Source organism: Saimiri boliviensis, chromosome 3, assembly GCF_048565385.1.
Source record: "Saimiri boliviensis isolate mSaiBol1 chromosome 3, mSaiBol1.pri, whole genome shotgun sequence".
Taxonomy (NCBI): domain Eukaryota; kingdom Metazoa; phylum Chordata; class Mammalia; order Primates; family Cebidae; genus Saimiri; species Saimiri boliviensis.
In genome coordinates this window covers 1,989,921-2,008,817 of record NC_133451.1, presented here as the reverse complement: position 1 = coordinate 2,008,817, position 18,897 = coordinate 1,989,921, and the positions used below count along the sequence as shown (strand labels likewise).

At 51.2% G+C, this 18,897-nt stretch overlaps 1 protein-coding gene and 1 non-coding gene across 5 annotated transcripts in view; both read right to left on the bottom strand.

The window, feature by feature from the left end:
- Positions 1 to 448: 448 nt before the first annotated feature.
- NSD2 (nuclear receptor binding SET domain protein 2) overlaps positions 449 to 18,897 on the bottom strand; it is a 113,617-nt gene continuing 95,168 nt past the window's right edge. For all 4 annotated transcript variants that reach the window (XM_039468055.2, XM_074395786.1, XM_074395784.1 and 1 more), the window contains 5 exons: positions 18,592 to 18,708; positions 7,796 to 7,937; positions 7,087 to 7,193; positions 5,847 to 6,051; positions 449 to 3,884 (listed from right to left, as the gene is read on the bottom strand). In XM_039468055.2, the coding sequence (XP_039323989.2) occupies positions 3,613 to 3,884; positions 5,847 to 6,051; positions 7,087 to 7,193; positions 7,796 to 7,937; positions 18,592 to 18,708 (843 nt within the window). In that variant the 3' untranslated portion in view covers positions 449 to 3,612. The remainder of the gene's footprint in view (positions 3,885 to 5,846; positions 6,052 to 7,086; positions 7,194 to 7,795; positions 7,938 to 18,591; positions 18,709 to 18,897) is intronic.
- Positions 8,040 to 8,164, bottom strand: LOC120363817 (small Cajal body-specific RNA 23). The gene has a single exon (XR_005579254.1).

Here is an 18,897-nt window from a genome sequence, read left to right as displayed (position 1 = left end):
TGTGTTTCGGGCTAGCTTGTCCTCCCTGCACTGGGGACCCAGTCCCTCCCTAGGCAGCCGTGAGGACGGGGTGGTCCAGAGCTGGGAGTTCCCTAGCTCACCCTGGCTCACGGGGAGGGGAACAGGTAGGATCAGCCCTCAGGGCACTCCCTGGACCTGGCTGTGGGCCCGGGGACCGCCCGGCTCAGGGCTGAGGGGCAGCAGCGGATCTTTCTCCCCCGACCGTTTCACCTTTGATGGGAACTTGGGAAGCAAATTATCCAAAGTCAGTTACCCCTGCCACTTCCAGTATTTGTTCTAATTCCCAAGGTGGCGCTGCCTCTCCCCAGCAGGTCAAAGGCAAAAGGGCACGGTCAGGACAGGGCGCCGCACCCCTGGGAGGCATCAGAGCCATCAGCGCCTTACAATGCTGAGCAACTGGAAAAAACACAATCCCATATAAAATAAGTTAAGAAAAAAGCCTTTAAAATGTTTTTAATACAAAAATACTCGTACACTATTTTCCAAACACAGCTTTCCACTTTAGATGCTATTTTCCCCAACTGGGAAGTCTCAAGTCGCTAGTTGAGTATATCCCCCCAAAAGTAATTTCAAGTTTTTAAGTCTAACTATCAAACCTGGTGACAGCACCCAGTATTCCTAAAAGGAATCCGACCTTATATTGTATGAAGTTTAGACACCAATCGGCACATTTAAGTTTGCATTTAATTTCTGATGGCATTTCGCACCTCAGCACCCACGGACACAGCATTTTATCTACCCACTAACAACAGCCAACTACACTCACAGGATCAAGATATTTGGCAACTGACAGTCATTTGTATTAACTTTAATTATAAAACAGGTAGTTCTGGAAGGTGGGCACCGCACATGTTGGGGTTTAATGTCAAGACAAGCACTGAAAGGGACCCAGACGGGCGTCACCGGGAAGGCGGCCCAAGGACCGACAGCTGGGTCCTCACTTGAGGTGCCGGAGGAGTTTTCCCACAGGTGACATTCTAAGCTGCCCAATCAGACACATCCCCTGTGAGGACACGCGGGTGGATATGGGTGTAGGTGCAGATCCTGGTTGGTTTCAGATGCCAAGGGATCCTGAGGGGTGGGGGCAGTTTTTGTGTTTTGCCTCACATGAATGACAGAAGTGAAGTTCAGGAAGTCACCTCGTCCTCGGAACACAGCTGCGCACGCAGGGCCGAGCGCCAGGCACATCCACGGTCACAGCCGGGGGCCTGGTGAGCCCCAGGGAGAGAAGCCCTGCAGGCTCGGACCACTACCCCAAAGTCTGGTTTCGCCGAGTCACCACCTGGTATGCTAGAGACATTCAAAGTTAGTGTTATTTGTTCATTAGTTTAACAGTTTTTGGACAGAGGGAGGAACCATATTTAAAATTTTTGCAGAATTTCCTTAAGAAAGATCACAATTTGGAAGTATTAACAAAGTGACTAAGTCCTAAGATTTTACTTCTGTCAAACACAAAAATAAGTTAATACCTGTGCCCCAAAGTGCACTGCAAAGCCAGTTCTGATGTTTTCACATAAGTGTGATTGGTTCCTTTGCTGCTGCAAAGGATCTTTTGGGCAAGTGACGGCGGGGCCCTGGGGCCTTAGACTCCAAAGGCCAGGGCCACGCACGTGTGGGGGACACTGCCCGGCCTCTCCCTGCAACAGCCTGCCAAGTGAGGGCATAAGGAGCATAAATGTATGAGCTGATCCAGTATTTTCTTAGGACAGTTTGAGAGACGCTTGCGTGAACTGGAAAGCACTCCCACCCGTCTTAACCGGTGAGTGCACCTCAGAGGCCACGGCCACGCGTGTGCAAGTCAGTGGCCACACGGCTCATTTCCTCTGGGTCCTCTGTGTAGTTGACTTTGCTGGGGGCCATGATGGGAGAAGGGACAGCCACCAGCCAGTGAAACTTCCAGTCAGTGCTCAGGGAGGCGTGGGAGCTGCGGGGGGCCACCCGACATGTGCAGGTCAGAAAACCCCGGAGCAGCCGGTTTCAGGTCCAGACGCTGCAGGTTGACAAGGTGTCAAAGATGACACGGAAAGTGACAGGAGACCCCAGCAGAAGTTTTAAAGAGGAGTTTTGTAAACTTTTCTGCAGCATGGATGTGTCCTCCTTAGGATATTTTAAGAAGAAAAAGCCATAAAAAAGCACCTGCTGCTGAATGTTCTCACTCCCACCCCTACCGGAAAGCAGCAGCTCCTCAGGGCACGCGGGCAAAAGCACACACGGTGCCCCCTTCTCAGGGCACTCCAGACTTCCCAGGGCTCAGGGTCCCTCAAAAAAGAACCAAGTCTTACAAGCAACATAGGAAGTACTCAGCTAGGTCTCACTTTGTAGGGCTGGACCTTTTGAAATCTCACAGGGAGAGGGTGTCAGACCGGGCCTCGACCAGTGCCCAGACACGCAAGGCACACACACGCACCAGGCCGGCCTCCACCCCCACGACCACACTTCTTAGTGGCTGCCCTTTGCCCTGGCGAAGGGCAACCACCACCAGCGGAGTCTGCGTCTTCCATCAGCAGACCCACGGGGTGCTGAGACGGAAGCCGCTCTGGGCTCTCCTCAGACCCACGTGCTGTGGTCCCTGGGACGTGGGCCTGCAGCGCCCTGTGGGGCTCCCTAAGTTGTCATTTCCTGTGCTGTGAGCAGACTGCGGTCTTGGGCCCTGCAGAGGTCACTCCTTTCGCCATGGAACTCAGGGTCGCATCAGTAAACACACATTTCAGTCGGTGGTGATTTGTGAAATAGGTTTAGCAAAAATATATTGAGAATAAAAATCAGAAATTGGTAAAGAAAAGCCAAATGAAAAAATATACAAACTTCTCCCCCAAATGTAGATAAGAACCTAGCGAGTTCAGAAGACAGACCCAGGGGCAAAGTGGCCCGGCCCGGCCAGCCCTCGAAAGTGCTCCGCGTGAACCACACGGTGAAAGTGGACGTGTTATCGGCATTTCGCTTAAATCCATAAGGAGAAGACGGAGGAAATCTGACACCGCCATTGCTGCCACCGCCTGCAGGGCCAGCTTCTCACTAGGATGGAAAAGAAGCATTTGAGGAATAATTCACATTAGTACAAAAAAATGATACAGCCATTTCCAAAGAGCAGAGTAACGATGACAATGGCGGTTTCGAGGAATCCAGGGTCAGTCCTCACACGGGCCTCACCCGGCCTCTCCTGAGTGGCAACGGCGCTGAAAGCAGAAGCAGAGCAATGCGAAGCCGAGTTCCTAGCGACCCTCGGGAAAAGCCTACGCTACACATTTCAGAGGAGATTAAAACATTTCATAGGCCAATTAACTTTAAACTAAAAAAGAGAGCGGGAGGGAACCTTGACATTCTGAGAAATTCAAGTGTGGCGGTAACGTTGAGGGGTGAGGCTGCTTGTCCAGGAACGCTGAGCTGGGCTCAGACGGTCATCAGTGCAGACGCAGCACGTGCTGCCGAGGATGGCTCAGTGGTGGGGAGGCGCTCCCTCCCGAGGAGGCCTGTACGTCTGTCCTGGAGGCTCGAGCTGGGTCCTCTGGGCCAGTTCACGCTCGCCCTCTGCTGAAGGCAGGGCCGGCTGCCCTGCACCGCCCCTGGATCTGGCCAGGCTGCTGCCTGGCGCTATTTGCCCTCCGTAACTCTCCGCCAGCCCCTCCGCCGCCGCCTCTTCCCCTTCGGCTTCCCTGGCTCTGGGGGGGGCTTCTCAGTCTTGGTGCTTCTGACCGACGCTGCCCCCAAGTCATGCTCACAGCAGTAGGACCGCCCGTCCGGGGTGCAGCTGAAGGCTGTCCCATCCTGGTGCTCCTTACAGAACGAATTGGGGCAGAGGTGGCAAAATGAAGTCGAAGGTTTGCCACACACGTCACAATGATGCCAAGGACATTCCCACTTCCCTGCAACAAAACACAAACATGAGACACAGAAGTGACGGAATCATGACTTCAACATTCTCATGGTTGAAGACAACTGAAAACTGTCAGGTCAAATGAACACAAATTAAAACAGCTCTGGGTCCAGCCAACAGCCCGGGCGGGCTCCCTGGTGGGGCCTGTTGACTCCACAGTACCCGCCAGGCCCCTAAGGACCACCTACCAGCTTCTCTCTGTATCAGCTAGTGAGAGGAGCTGCACCCAGTGCAGGCGTGTCCCCCAGCCCTGCGTGGACAGGCAGGAGCCACTTTGCTCGTTCCACGCCTGGCTCTGACTGGCCCCTGATCCACCCTCTCCCAAGGGACTGATTTTCAACTTGGGTCTTCTTTCTGGCATGGATCTGTAAAGGCTCTGTCAGGTTAGGGTTCACCCTATCACACCCACTGCAAACACTTTTCTCTACTGTGTGTCATCTTTGCCGTACAAAAATGTATTTCACACAAACATCTGGATTCTTTTTTTTTTTGAGATGGAGTCTATAGCTCTGTCACCCAGGCTGGAGAGCAGTACCATGATCTTGGCTCACTGCAGCCTCCGCCTCCCAGGTTCAAGTGATTCTCCTGTCTCAGCCTTCGACATAGCTAGGATTACAGGGATGCACCACCATGCCAGGCTAATTTTTGTATGTTTAGTAGAGACGGAGTTTCACCATGTTGGCCAAGCTGCTCTCAAACTCCTGACCTCAAATGATCTACCCACCTTGGCCTCCCAAAGTGCTGGGATTACAGGCGTGAGCCACCGCACCCGGCCTCTTTTGGGGAGCCACCGTGCCTGGCCTGGATTTTCTTTTTATAGTTTTTTGGTTTTTGGTTTTTTTTGAGATGGAGTCTTGCTCTGTCGCCCAGGCTGGAATGCAGTGGCGCTATCTTGGCTCACCGCAACCTCTGTGTCCCCAGTTCCAGCAATTCTCCTGCCTCAGCCTCCCAAGAAGCTGGGATTACAGGTGCATGCCACCACACCAGGCTAATTTTTGTATTTTTAGTAGAGATGGGGTTTCACCATGTTGGCCAGGCTGGTCTTGAACATCTGACTTCAGGTGATCCGCCCACCTCAGCCTCCCAAAGTGCTGGGATTACAGGCGTGAGCCACCCCGCCCGGCCTCTTTTAGGTTTATTGTTCTGGATAAGGGCCTTTTAATTTTTCTTCTGCAACTACAGTCATGAGCCCCATGGCGACACCTGGGTCAGCAACACACTGCGAGACTGTAACAGACGGGCGCACCCTGGGGTGTGAGCCGTGACGTCTGTGCAGCACTGGTCATCCCACAGCCGCTTCTCAGACTGTCTTGTCACCAAGTGGCATGAGACGCTACTGTTTTCCCATTGACGCCCGTCATCCCTGAAAAGCGTGGTGCTGGGAGGTAGAGCCCACTCCACTGTCCTGCAAACAGAGCCAGATCTGCAGCTCCTTCATCAACCAGCAGATCCTTCTGGCGCACACTGCCATCTCTGGGGATAGCCTGCCCTAAGCATCCTGGACGGGGCCTCTGGGCCCCACCATTCCCAGTGTGGTGCACCCAGGCCAGGCCCTCTTGGGCTGCCAGGGAAATGCAGGCGCCAGGCTGCTGCAGTGGCCCGTCTCCTGGGAAGGGCTTTGTTCCCAGGGACACCTCCTTCCTGGCCGCCCCACCCCGCAGCATGGATGAGGGCCCCAATTCTGCAGCTGGGCCTCGGGCTGCCTGAACCCCTCCTGGAGGTTCTGGGGGCTCCCCCACCATCACACATCTTCTCTGCTCGATGCAGAGATCTAGAACGTGTGGCTGGTGAAACAAAGGCTCTGCCGCCCGGGATCAGGGCCTTCGGTATACGAGTGACCGATGCACCAGCACCCAGATGAGGCCTGGTCAGCAGGAGGAGCGGCAAGAGCCGCTGTCGGGGCCCCAGCACAGAGATACGGCCCCGAGCCGCCACGAGGCTGCACACCCACCGAAGGGCCGCTTGCCTAGGCCCAGGCAGGACAGGTGGTAGGCCTTGGTGCAGAACTTGCGGTCACACAGCACCAGCTGCCCACCATCGCCACAGCGGAAGCACTCATCCTCCGACTGCCTCTTCCCTTCCCCTTTGGCTCGGCGCCGCCTGGTTTTCTTCTTGGCCTTTTTGCCTTTTTCCTCTGAAGAAAGGGTTGTCGAGGTCTAGAGTCAAGAATTAAGCACAGGTCACTGGAAAAACTCACACAGGCTGAAGCCAACAGGGCAGAAGAGCGACTCACGATCCAGGAGCTTCGGAGGTCTCTGCAGGTGCCCTAACACCAAGCAGGGGGAAGAGGGGGACCGGCTCGCACTCCCCAGACATCCTTAGACTCACTCGACCAAGCGTGAAAAAGCCGAACAAAGAATATGACTGGAGTAAGCTTTGTCGGAAGCCTGCAACGACGGACCTCAGCAGACAAGCCCCGGGATCTGCTGATGGGACCCATGGGGCCAAGGAGGCCACCACAGGCAGAACAGCTCCCACGCCTGCCACCCGGGCTCTCCTCATTAGGAAACTCCACAGGAACGTGGGTACAGGCGGGCAGCAGTGGCCTGAGAGCATCAGCAATGTGGCTGAGGACAGACGCCAGCTTAGGGCCCAGGGGGCACCACCGCCAGGCTTTCAGGCCCAGAGTGCCCCCCAAATCTGTCCTTCCTGGAACCTTGGAAGGTGACTGTATTTGGAAATAGGGTCACTGCCAATGTGATCTGTTTAGACGGGGTCAACACGGCAGCAGGCAAGCCCTGGGTCAACCGGTGCCCTGAGAAGAAGGGCACCTCAGCAGACGCGTTCACAGGAGAACGGTGGGGCAGGGCTGCCACAAGCCAAGGAGCAGCAAGGGCTGCAACCGCCACCAGGAGCAGGACACATGCCTGGGAAGGAGCCTCTGGAGGGCGCACAGCCTGCCCGCACCCTGATTTCAGACTTCTGGCCCCCAGAACTGTGAGACAGTGTGCCCCTGTTGGTTAAGCAATCCATCTGTGGCGCACTGTTCTGGGAGCCCAGGAAACACTTCCAGTGAGGAACTCTTAGCAATTGGCCTTTGCTGAGAGGCACTGCCATGCCCACCCACAACAGGGACCTCCTCCCACCTGTCCCAGCAAGAAGCCAGCGGGAGGAAGCGCATATCTCCAGGGGTGTGACATGTGTGAAATGGCAGCACAGAGCCTGGAGGAGGAATGGCTTGACAGCCTGACCTTTGGTCTGTCCCCGAGGAATCCACTGCAATTGGAGGCTCCACACCGGCAGACTGTTTTTTCATTGCCCAAACAATCGAGGTTGTAGTTAAAAGTCAGCTCTGTCCCTGGGAGAAGAGAAGACACACACCACATTGGAAACAACGACCTTTCTCTTCAATGCTAAGGGCATGTGTTAGTTTAGCAAAAATACGCTATGATTCTCCTGTCTGTACTGGCTCAATCCCTGGCCTTTCCATTTTGCTTGGTAAAGGAGAGATTCAGATTAAAAGTGGACTTCCGGCTGGGCGCGGTGGCTCAAGCCTGTAATCCCAGCACTTTGGGAGGCCGAGGCAGGTGGATCATGAGGTCAAGAGATCGAGACCATCCTGATCAACATGGTGAAACCGCGTCTCTACTAAAAATACAAAAAATGAGCTGGGCATGGTGGTGCGTGCCTGTAATCCCAGCTACTCAGGAGGCTGAGGCAGGAGAATTGCCTGAACCCAGGAGGCGGAGGTTGTGGTGAGCCGAGATCGCGCCATTGCACTCCAGCCTGGGTAACAAGAGCGGAACTCCGTCTCAAAAAAAAAAAAAAAAAAAAAAGTGGACTCCCACATCAGCACCCACCTCCTCCAGAGCCTTTCCAGTCCAGCCCCAAGCAGCTCACAGTGATGGCCACTCTGCCCCCACAGCCAGGAGCCCCACATAAGGTGCCCAGAACTTATACCTGCCGGAATGTCACAGACGGCGAACAGGCCCACACGAGTGTCCCCATTCACTGTCCACTTGAGGGTCTCACAGTTGGGCTGGCAGCTGTGATTCATAAATCGAGAGTAGTTTCCTTTGGGTCCAGCATCAATTATACGGTCCTGTAAGGTCAAGTGGTATGTGAGGTCAAGTGTTATCACTCACGTGTTATTTTTAAAGGGAATTTTCACCATCATAAGGCACACTGAACAAGTTGTGTCCCTTGTCGTACTGAAAACCGTGGTGTCCCGTGTCCGCTCAGACAGGACACCCCCAAGCCAGTCCTGTTTCTCTTGCTCACAGAGGACAGGTCAGGACCACATGGAGAGGACCGAGCCTTCGTGAGCGCCAGGGAGGACGGGACCCGGAGCCAGACCTCCCGGCGTCCTCCGTGACGGCAAACGTAGGACTGAAGGCCAATGCCAACAGCCTAGCCTAGTGGCACTCAGGGACAAGACCAAGACTCACCCCGGCTGGGTGCAGTAGCTCACATCTGTAATCCTCACACTTTGGGAGGCCGAGGTGGGCAGATCACCTGAGGTCAAGAGTTAGAGACCAGAATAGCCAACATGGTGAAACCCCATCTCTACTAAAAATACAAAAAACATTAGCTGGGCCTGGTGGCACGTGCCTGTAATCCCAGCTACTCAGGAGGCTGAGGCAGGAGAATTGCTTGAACCCGGGAGGCAGAGGTTGCGGTGAGCCAAGATTGTGCCACTGCACTCCAGCCTGGGCAACAAGAGCAAAACTCCATCTCAAAAAAAGAGACTCACCTGGCTGGGTGTGGCAGCTCACTCCTGTTAATACCAGCACTTTGGGAGGCCAAGGCGGGAGGATCACCAGGTCAGATTAAGACCAGTCTGGCCAATATGGTGAAACCCCATCTCTACTAAAAATACAAAAATTAGCTAGGCGTGGTGCCACACACCTGTATTCCCAGCTACTCGGGAGGCGGAGGCAGAAAAATCCCTTGAATTCAGGAGGTGGAGGTTGCATTGAGCTGAGATTATGCCACTGCACTCCAGCCTGGCAACAGAGTGAGACTCTGTTTAAAAAAACAAAACAAAACACCTCACCCAACTGAAAAACCAGCAAAGAATGCAAAGTAACAATTCGCAAGGAGTAAATCCAGACAGACAAGTCTACAGGAAGACACTCAGATTCTCAAGCAGGTGGAGAAATGCACATCAGAGTGAAAGTGAGCTCTGACTCTGCACCCATGACGCTGATGTCACACTGGCTGAGATGAGGGGGTGGCTGCAGGACTGGCAGGAAGGCTTTGGAAAGCACAATCTGAGAAGAGCCAGGAAAATCACAAATGCAAGCACAGCGTGGCTGAGAACTAACCCAGTGAAATCCTCCAGGTGCCTGGAAGCCAAAGGCAGGAACTGGCAAGAACATCACCGCTCAGCAGCAGCGGGAGGCGAACAGCCCTGGCCTCCACCCTAGGAGCCGCCAGATGCACCACACAACCGTGTGGGGGGCAATCAAAAGCCCACATAAAGCTTAAAGTCACATGTTCATGCAAAACCATGAGTGTGAATGGTTTTGCGGACATCCATAAGCTGTCTCATGGTCCCAGAAAGCAGCTTAGAGTCACTATTCACACACCTGCCCAGGCACTCAGCCCTGGTGCCATCTCTCAGGGTACCCCCGAGACTACTGGGCCCCTGTCCCTTCTACATACCCACCCAGGCCATCCCTTTAAAACCAGAAATGGTACCAGAATGTAGTTCTCTGCAAGGTGCTTTTCACGATAACAAAATGCACTAATCAAGCCAGAGTGCCACTCTTCAACACCTGCACAACACCCCTTAACACAGAGCCCTCTGCCGATGCTTTGTCATGGAGCACTGAGCCGAGGTACGATGTGCATGTTGCATGCACACCCACACTTCTGAAGGACGCCGGGGAGCAGGACGGCACAGGACACATACGTGGGACACGCCGCCAGTGCCAACAGGACAGCCCAGCCTCTGATACCTGGCATCGCCGTGTCTAACCGACACTCCTCCCATTGCCAGCAGGGCCTAATGCCACCTGTGATTGGGCGAGTTTGCCTTTGTGGGTGGCCCACCATATCTTGGCCCTGTTTTATGTATCTTCTTAACTGATTTGCAGATGTCCCCTAGATATTCCGAACACAGGCCCCTGCCCTGTGTAACGATGTGTCAAAACTTTCCTGTAGCTTCCCAGCTCCCACTGGACTCTTCCCTGCACGGTGCCTTTTCTCACAAAGCTGCCTCTGCTTTAGGCAACCATTTTATCCTTTGCTTCATCCATTTTGATTTGCTGAGTAGTTGCATGCAGCTTTCCCCACCACACAGATTATAAAATCCATCTTCCCACTCTCCGAGCTGTTCAATCCATCTGGAATTGACCTTCATAAGCGCTGTGACCTTCACTGGTGGCTTCATCAGTGCATGCCACTTGGGTTGCCCAACCCTGGCCTTGGCCCCATTCCCCGTGGCCATCCGCCTGGGCTTGGGCCCCTCTAGTGTCACAGGAACGCCACAGTGGGTATTGTCACCCCCAGGACACGCCCACCCTTCCCACGGTAAGGCTTCAAGATAAAGCACTGGCTAGACTTGCAGATTTTTCCTTCTACATGGACTTTGAAATTGCCTGTCCAGGTATATTTAAATGTTTTTGCTATTTTTATCACGCTTACAACGAGCTTTCACTGAGTAAGATTTCCACCCTCACAGCCTCTCCCTTCCTGGCGGGGACATAGCCTGTGCCACCACTCGTCCACGTCACCTCTCACGTCCTGAGATGACACTGCCAAGCTTACCACTGAAGGCTGCTCCCTTCACGCACACGCATCAACGCACTTTGCGCCTCTGCATACGAGAGCAGGGGAAACCTGTGCACTGGCCTCTGTTGTCACTACAGTTCACGAGGCCGTCACCAAACCCAGGGCCTCATTCTCCGGGAGACACCGTTTGCCCCCTGCTGCTCTGCTGTTTCTGGCCTGCCTGCATCACCCAGCACCTGCAGCCTTAGGAGGAACAGGAGCGGCCTGAGTCCTGTCTTGTTTCTAAACCGGCCACGAGTGTGTGGCCCACTGCGCATCAGCTGACATCCTTTAGCAAGCTAAGCACAGCTGTAGTCCTGGTTTCCTGGGAAGTTTTCATCAGGAATACGTTTGAATTTTCTCAAATGATTTTCTGGTGTTCATGAAAATGACCCTGGATTTATTTTCCTCCTTTACTTACTGATGGGGCTGCTATGCCCTCCTTATCTCCTGGGGGAAATGCCACTTGGTCACAAGGGGCTGCTCTCTGTGCTCCTTAGGTGTACCCTACCAGCTGGTGCACGCCCTCAGAGGTCCCAGGCCCCTCCTCCCACATTCACACACAGGTCCATGGCCTGGCTCGGACCTCATGCCTCAGTATGTGTGTCTTTGAAAGATACACGGTGGTCAGGCACAGTGGCTTGTGCCTGTAATCTCAGCACTTTGCGAGGCTGAGGCAGGTGGACTGTTGAGGTTCGGAGATCGAAACCAGCCTGACCAACATGATGAAACCCTGTCTCTACTAAAAATACAAAAATTAGCCAAGCATGGTGCCATGTGCCTATAATCCCAGCTACTTGGAAGGCTGAAGCAGGAGAATCACTTGAACCTGGGAGGTGGAGGTTGCAGTGAGCTAAGATAGCACCACCGCACTCCAGCCTGGCAACAAAGCAAGACTCTGTCTCAAAAAAAAAAATATATATATATATGGCCATATATATATGGCACTGTTGTGGTATGTAAAAAGTGATTTACTTATTACTTCTTTCGAGACAGAGTCTCACTTAGTGACCCAGGCTAGAGTGCGTGGCGCGATCCTGGCTCACTGCAACCTCCACCTCCTGGGTTCAAGCGATTCTCCCACCTCAGCCTCCCGAGTAGCTGGGACTACAGGCACACGCCACCAAGCACAGCTAATTTTTTGTATTTTTAGTAGAGACAGGGTTTCACCATGTTACCCAGGATGGTCTCAAACTTCTGACCTTGTGATCCACTGCGCACAGCCCTGTTTTCTCATTTCTAAGTCTCTGCTTGGTCTTTAAACACTTCCTCCAGTTTATTCTGTCCTCCTTTTAGACAGTGCTGAGTTCATGCTGGTGATCCGTCCAGGATCTCTGCCTTCAGCTAAGAGGCGAACTCACTGCCAGCTGTGTTCATTGGCCTTTCTCCTGTGCCCTGCGGGCCGGTTGGAAGGCCCTAAATTCAGGGTGCATCTCACCCCCAGTGGTGGTTCTGTTGTCAAAAAAGCCTTCTTCTGGATCACTGCAAGTGATGGAGCCTGAATTCTACCTTGTCTCAGAACAACTCCTCTCTTCAACTTTACCTTGGCATAACTTTGCCCACAAATTTTTTTAAATTGAGACAGGGTTGCTCAGGCTTGTCTCGAACTGCTGAGCTCAAGCAATCTGTGCAACTCAGCCTCCCTAAAGTGCTGAGATCACTGGCATGAGCCACTGTGCCTGGCCTGCCCAGAATTTTATTTTTAACCTTCCAGAATTTCTTTGTTCCTTGCATGCTACAGAGGATTCAGTTTTACAACGCAATCTGGAAGTCTTTTAAGAAGCCAGTTAGCCATTTTCTTCCTTCCAGGTGTGCTGGGCACAGTTAGAACATGTCCGTCTGTCTGGTTTGTTTCTATGGGCTGTCAGCCTTTCACTCAGGCACAGGGACTGCTTGATTTCCTGCTGTTGGGGACTGTCCTCTCCCACTGACAGCCCTTTATGTGACTCCCCAGCCTGCATGCCCGCGTGCAATGTCCCGGACACCCTTGTCCCTGCTTGTGCACACTGAAATCAGCCTAGACCCCCTCTCCTCAGGTGCCTATAGAACCCAGCTGTCGTCGGTAACATGATCTTCAAGCTCACCTTTGCTCCTGAACACACCTCGGCTTCCACTCCCACCTGGCTCAGCGGCTCTGGCTTGCTGGTGTTGGGGATGAGCTTACCCTCCTTTCTCCCCGCTCCTCCCACTGCCCTTTCTGGTGGGGGCAACATTCTGAGTGTGTCACTCCTTCTGGCACGCTCACACCAGCTGCCGCCACTGCCTGTCCTTTTGCTAGAGCTTTGCCTGCCTTCTGCTGCAGGTTGGAGCTCATCCCTTAGCAGCTGACTCAGGAAGGACGTGTTCCTTTAATTCTCTATGCTCCAACCTGCATCTCTGTAGCTGTGACAACCAGAGAACCACATGGCTGAACAGACATCCCTGTCCTGGGCACGGGGTTCTGCTGTGAAGCACTTCCAAGTGGCCCTGTATCTCCCCTTAGAAGCAATTTAGGGTTTTTGTGGCCTGATTATCTACAGGATTCTTGGTTGCGTCCAGTTATCCTATGCATGACGTCGCCCAATCTGACTCAGCCCCGGAACCACCCTCTCGCCTGCCTGAATGCACAATGTCTCTCCTCAGCAGGCCCCTGCCCAAGGCCCCTCTCTCGCCCTTCTCTGTTCTTTCCTTCTTCCCTCCTCTCTCCCAGGTTCTTCCAGCTGTCCTCTGCTCGCTCCCCACGTCCACCCTCGTGCCGTTCTTGTGCTTCCAGCTCCCATGTGTTCCTAGAGGTTTAGGCTTGCTTAGAAAATAACTTTTTCTTTTCCTTGTTCTACAAGTTCCCACTTTAGCTCTCCCTTCTGCCTGGCTATCTCAAATCCTCCTATTTAAAAAATTCGTGATGCATATTAGGGTATAACTTTTATCTGCTTGGTGATAAAAGTTTTTCTAAGTGGCTTTTCTTCATCTATATGGAAGTTCTGCTGTTTTTGGTCAGAGTTTTGTTTGTTTGTTTTAGCAACAGAAACTGTTGCCCAGGCTGGAGCACAATGGTACATAACCTTGTCCCAAGCTGGTCTTAAACTCCAGGCTGGGCTCAAGCTGTCCTCCCAAAGTGCTGGGATTATAGGCACACGCCATTGTGCCTGGCTGGGGTTTTCTTACATAACCTTTTCATCATTCTCTGAACAAGCTGCATTTCTTGGAGCAGGTACTGGCTGGGTCCCAGGTTTGTCTCACTGCTGTCAGCTTGATGGACGTCTCCGTGGGCTCTCAGAGCCTCGGGTCCCTTTCTCTCTGCCTTCCAGAATGTTGCCTTCATTTTGGAAGGCAATCCTTTCAAAGATGCGTCCTCTCTTCTTCCCAGGAACTCCCCACTCCTCTTCTCGCTGCTCCCTTTAAACTCTCAGCTGTGCTGGAGCAGGCCCCAAGTGCTTGCTCTGGCTGCCAGGTCACACTCCCCACCTCTGCACTCCCTCTGCTCAGGTGACACTGCAGGTCTCCAGTACTTTCCTCTGTTTGTTGGACTTTTAGTGAATGTGTCTGTTTGTCCCACAGTTTCAATGAAGATGTACTTTGTGTACATTTTTTGCTCTGGAAGTGAGCAGCCGCCATCTGCTACCAGAATCCTATGTATAGATTTGTTTGACTGTGAATAACATTCTCTTAGTCTTTTCTTTGAACACTGCTTTTAGGATCTTTCCAAACTGTCAGATGTGCATCTATCTAGTTCTTCCTCTTCCTGTATCTCCTCCACCCCAACAACTACAAACACTAAGGGCTCCTCCTTCGCCCTGGTGTGCAAGGCCTGTGGGAGCCTGTCCTTGTTGTTACTATGAAACCTAGTCTTAACTTACACATTTAAGCCACTTACATATATTGTGATTACTGACATTTTGATTTTTTTCATCTGTGCTTTCTAATTACTATTCTTTCTCCTGCCCCCATCCTCTCCTCCCTTATCTTTTATTGAACTGACTTTTCTTCATTCCCCTTTTTACCCTTTAATAGTGTGGAAGTTACACCTTCCACTTCTATTCATTTAGCAATTTCCCATGTAGATGTCACATGTATACGTGACAAAAGTCTAAAGTTAATAAATCTCTTCCCTCCACCCTCACACAACAAGCAGCTCACCCTGGCTTCACCACAATCCTGATGCTCCCTGTGACCATCAGTATTCAATGCCTCCTCCTTGCCATCTTCCTTCTTCCTGCCAAGCAGTCATCATCATCCACCATAACTTGACACAACCTGACTTATTTAGACATATTCACATACCCACAAACTTGTCTGCTCACTGTTACTTATTGGATCTCACATTTAACTTCTGACATTCAGTGTTCTTCTTCCTAAAATAGCTCATTATTTCTTTCAACTAAATTATATTGATAGTCAGCTGTCTTCATCTTTGTCTGAAGTCACAGATAAGCAGGGCAATGAATGCAAGGCCTAGGGTTATTCTCCCTGGTGTGTAATTCTTTCAATATGCTGCCAATTTGGTTTGCTAGTCTAGATGCTCCACTTGAACCTGGCCCAATTTCTCTCCCAGATAGTATCAAAGAACTGAAATTTTCTGATAATGAGACACCAGACCGACCACCTGCTGCCTGCTAACCAACTCTTGTTCCTTATCCCTCCCTAATTCCTGTTTTCCCACACATGGTTACAATGAAATGTCAGACCTCTCATCCAACCACCTGCTGCCTGTTGACCAACTCCTACATAACCACTTTAGTTAGCTGGGAAGATGGATTTGAGACCAATCTCCTGTCTGATGTCACCCACATTAAACCTTTCTTCTCTGGCAATATTGGTTGTCTTAGTGACTGGCTTTCTCTGCAGCAAGCAAGCAAGCAGACCTAGGCTGAAACCTTGGTGTCTGGCAACACTCTTATAATGGGGCTATGTCCCAATAAACCTACTCCTACTGTTAAGTTGGAAATATCTTTTTTTTTTTTTTTTTTTTTTTTTTTGAGACGGAGTTTCGCTCTTGTTACTCAGGCTGGAGTGCAATGGGATCTCGGCTCACCGCAACCTCCGCCTCCTGGGTTCAGGCAATTCTCCTGCCTCAGCCTCCTGAGTAGCTGGGATTACAGGCACGCGCCACCATGCCCAGCTGATTTTTTTGTATTTTTAGTAGAGACGGGGTTTCACCATGTTGACCGGGTTGGTCTCGATCTCTCGACCTCGTGATCCACCTGCCTCAGCCTCCCAAAGTGCTGGGATTACAGGCTTGAGCCACCGCGCCCGGCCTCAGGCTGTTTCTCTTTAGGTTTTCTGTCTCTTCACTGATATTGTCATTTTGTTCATACATGATTTTCTTGACTTTCTGCAGGTTTTAACCTTTAGTTTTCTGAGCATCTTTAAGACAGATGTTTTAGAGTCTCTGTCTAGTAGACAGACCTGCCATCTGGCCTTTCTTTTAGGGACAGTCTCTGTTGATTTTGTTTTCCCTTTAAACGGGCCATATATTCCTGTCTCTTCGTAGGCCTTCTGTTCTTTGTTTTTGTTTTTTTGCTGAATACTGGACATGTAAGTCTAACAACGTGGTAACTCTAGAAATTAGATTCTTCTTCCCCTTATGCTGGGTTTGCTGTTTTTGTTATTTTTATTTATTGTTTTTGTTTTCTTTTGATTGTTGCAGGCTGTTTCTGTGCAGAGGATCAACTCAAAGATGTAAATTAAAGGTCTTTCCAGATCTTTCTCGAGCCTGTGCCTTTCCTCGTGCATGCACAGTCACTTTCCAATTTTCTAAATTCTCTGATTTTCCCTGTAGTTGTTTTCGAATGTCCCAGTCTTCTAATGTCTGGTTCCCAAAAAGGGAAAAACAGAAAAATGAAAGCAGAGAGCAACTGGTGCTGGCCCTTTAAATTCTCTTGAAGCTACGTCAGCTGGAAGGGGAGGGCTTGTAGCAACTGAGGGAGGTGCAGTATCAATGGCAGCCTACCTCTTTGTCTGCACCTCTGTGATCAGAAGCAGCAAGCAGGGATCCTGAGCACAGACACCCGATATTTAGAGAACAGGGTACTTCTTGCTCACCCTGAGCCCCTCAAGCTGTGTGCAAGGTGCTCCAAGAACATGTACAAGACTGTCTGTGGGACATGGGTAGCCACTACTGTGCCAAAAGCTGAAACTAACCAAAATTAACCCCGATTTGCCATCCAAGTCTCCCCCTGGAAGTTGCAAGCCTTCAGTAGACTCCAGAGTTCCAAAATGGTTACATCAGACAGATCCTTCTGGTGCAACTGTGGTCTGAGTGGGGAGATAGCTTCCTGCTCTGCCATTACCCCAGGATCCTCCCAGTGACTCTACCTTAACCTCCACTCTTGTTTGCTCCTATTTGTCCAATTTACCCTCAATATCCTATTGCCTTCAATACCCTAAATTTACCCTCAAATTTAGATGCCTTTTCTTGCGGCGTCTAAAGCTTTTTTCATGGCTTTAACCATTCCTTGTTACTTCAGGTTCTCACTAAAAGCAAAGCCTTCCATTAGAACAGTCTGCTCATGAGGATCACATTCTGTTGTGCTTTGTAAACATTTAAGTAGGGCTCCTTTCTAAATTTTTGTTTTGTTTAGAGACTGGGTTCTCATTCTGTCCCCCAGGCTGGAGTATAGTGACATGATCATAATTCACTGCAGTCTTGAACTCCTGGGCTCAAGCAATCCTCCCACCTTCACTCTCCCTAATAGCTGGAACCATAGGTACAGCTAATTTTTTTCCCTTTTTTGTAGAGAAGAGGGTCTACGTTACCCAGGCTGGTCTGAAACTCTTGCCCAGCCTCCCAAAGTGCTGGGATTACAGGTATGAGCCACCACGCACAGCTCCTCACCCGAGTCCGGCTCTGATCAAGAAGCACACACCTCCTCTGGGGACTTCTTTAGTCTCTTTTAAACCAGGAACTTTTGTCCTTCATGACACCGACTTCCTTGAAAGTTCTAAGCCCCATGACCTGCAGTTTGACACACAGCCCAGTGCTCACTCGGAGCAGGCTCCACTGGCCACAGCTGCCCCGCTACTGCAGGGGTAGGAGATACAGCTTCGCCAAGGACCACCTGACAAGGTCCCTGGAGCCATTCTTATTTCCATAGCAGCCCTTTCTCTCTAGGTCTCATCACATCTCCTGTCTTCCATGAATCGTTCAAAAATTTATATCTGTGATCATTTTCCATCTGGTTTTTAAGGGCTATTATTAATTAATCTACTCTTTTAAAAATAGCCATGCTTTTCTGCTAGATGATGAGCTTAAGGTCAACAAAAGGCAGAAACATGTATTCTATCTGCCTTTCAAAGACCACTCAGGCACTAAGGAGTCCACACTTCCCCAGCTGAAGTCATCCAGAAGCCGTGTGAGGGAGGGGATGATATGCACCCTCACAGGGCTGTAGCCACTGAAGGAGCCGCCCTGGAAGGGCCCGGCAGCGCTGTCGCGGTCAGGCATCAGGCCAAGAGCTCCAGATGTGCTGTCTTTTATCCATGCCCACTTTTACCGAAATGAGCCCATCCTCCTTTTCCTGAGAACACTGAACCTACCACCTAGGTTCCAAAATCCCTAGAAATATGGGCTTCAGACAAGCAACAAACAACCAAAAATGATTCTGCTACACAAAAGATGCTGAGACCTTACCTAAAAAGCACTGAAAATTAAAAATGCAATAATTTTTTTAAAAAAACAAAAGATGCTGAGACTTCCTCATCTGTGCCCTCTCTTCTTCCCTGCCCTAGACTAAGGCTGCTAGGAACATTCTGCACGTACACCTGGGCAGGCAGGGCCCCAGGGTGCCGGGTGCTGAGAGGTGGTTAGCTCTAGCCCTCTGGCACAGCTGAAAGATACCCTGCACTTCAGAAGAAAATGGGCAGATGTTTGCAAATAAACAACTAAGGAGACAAATGCTGGCGCTGCCACAGGGCAAAGTGGCAAAATTCTACAAGTGACCATCAGGGCTCCAGGCGCAGGACACTGCAGAAGCTCACAGTGGAGTGCCCCTCTGCATTACCTTGTCTATAGTGAGCATGTAGAAGTGGGTGATGTCGTTCTCATGCGCATGCTTGATTCTGGCCATGCACTCCTCCTCGTCAATCACCTCCCCGACGTACTCGTTAACAAATTCTCCCTGGAAATCACAAGAATGTGGCCATGACAAAGAGCATGCTGACCAGCCCTCAGTGTCAGGGCTCAAGACTCCCTATCACGATCACTTAGAACAGGCACAGCACACATGGCATACCTCTGCAGAGGGCTCCTACAAAGTCTTCATAAACTAAATTCAAAGGATCTCAGACATATGTGCATCTAAAGGTTG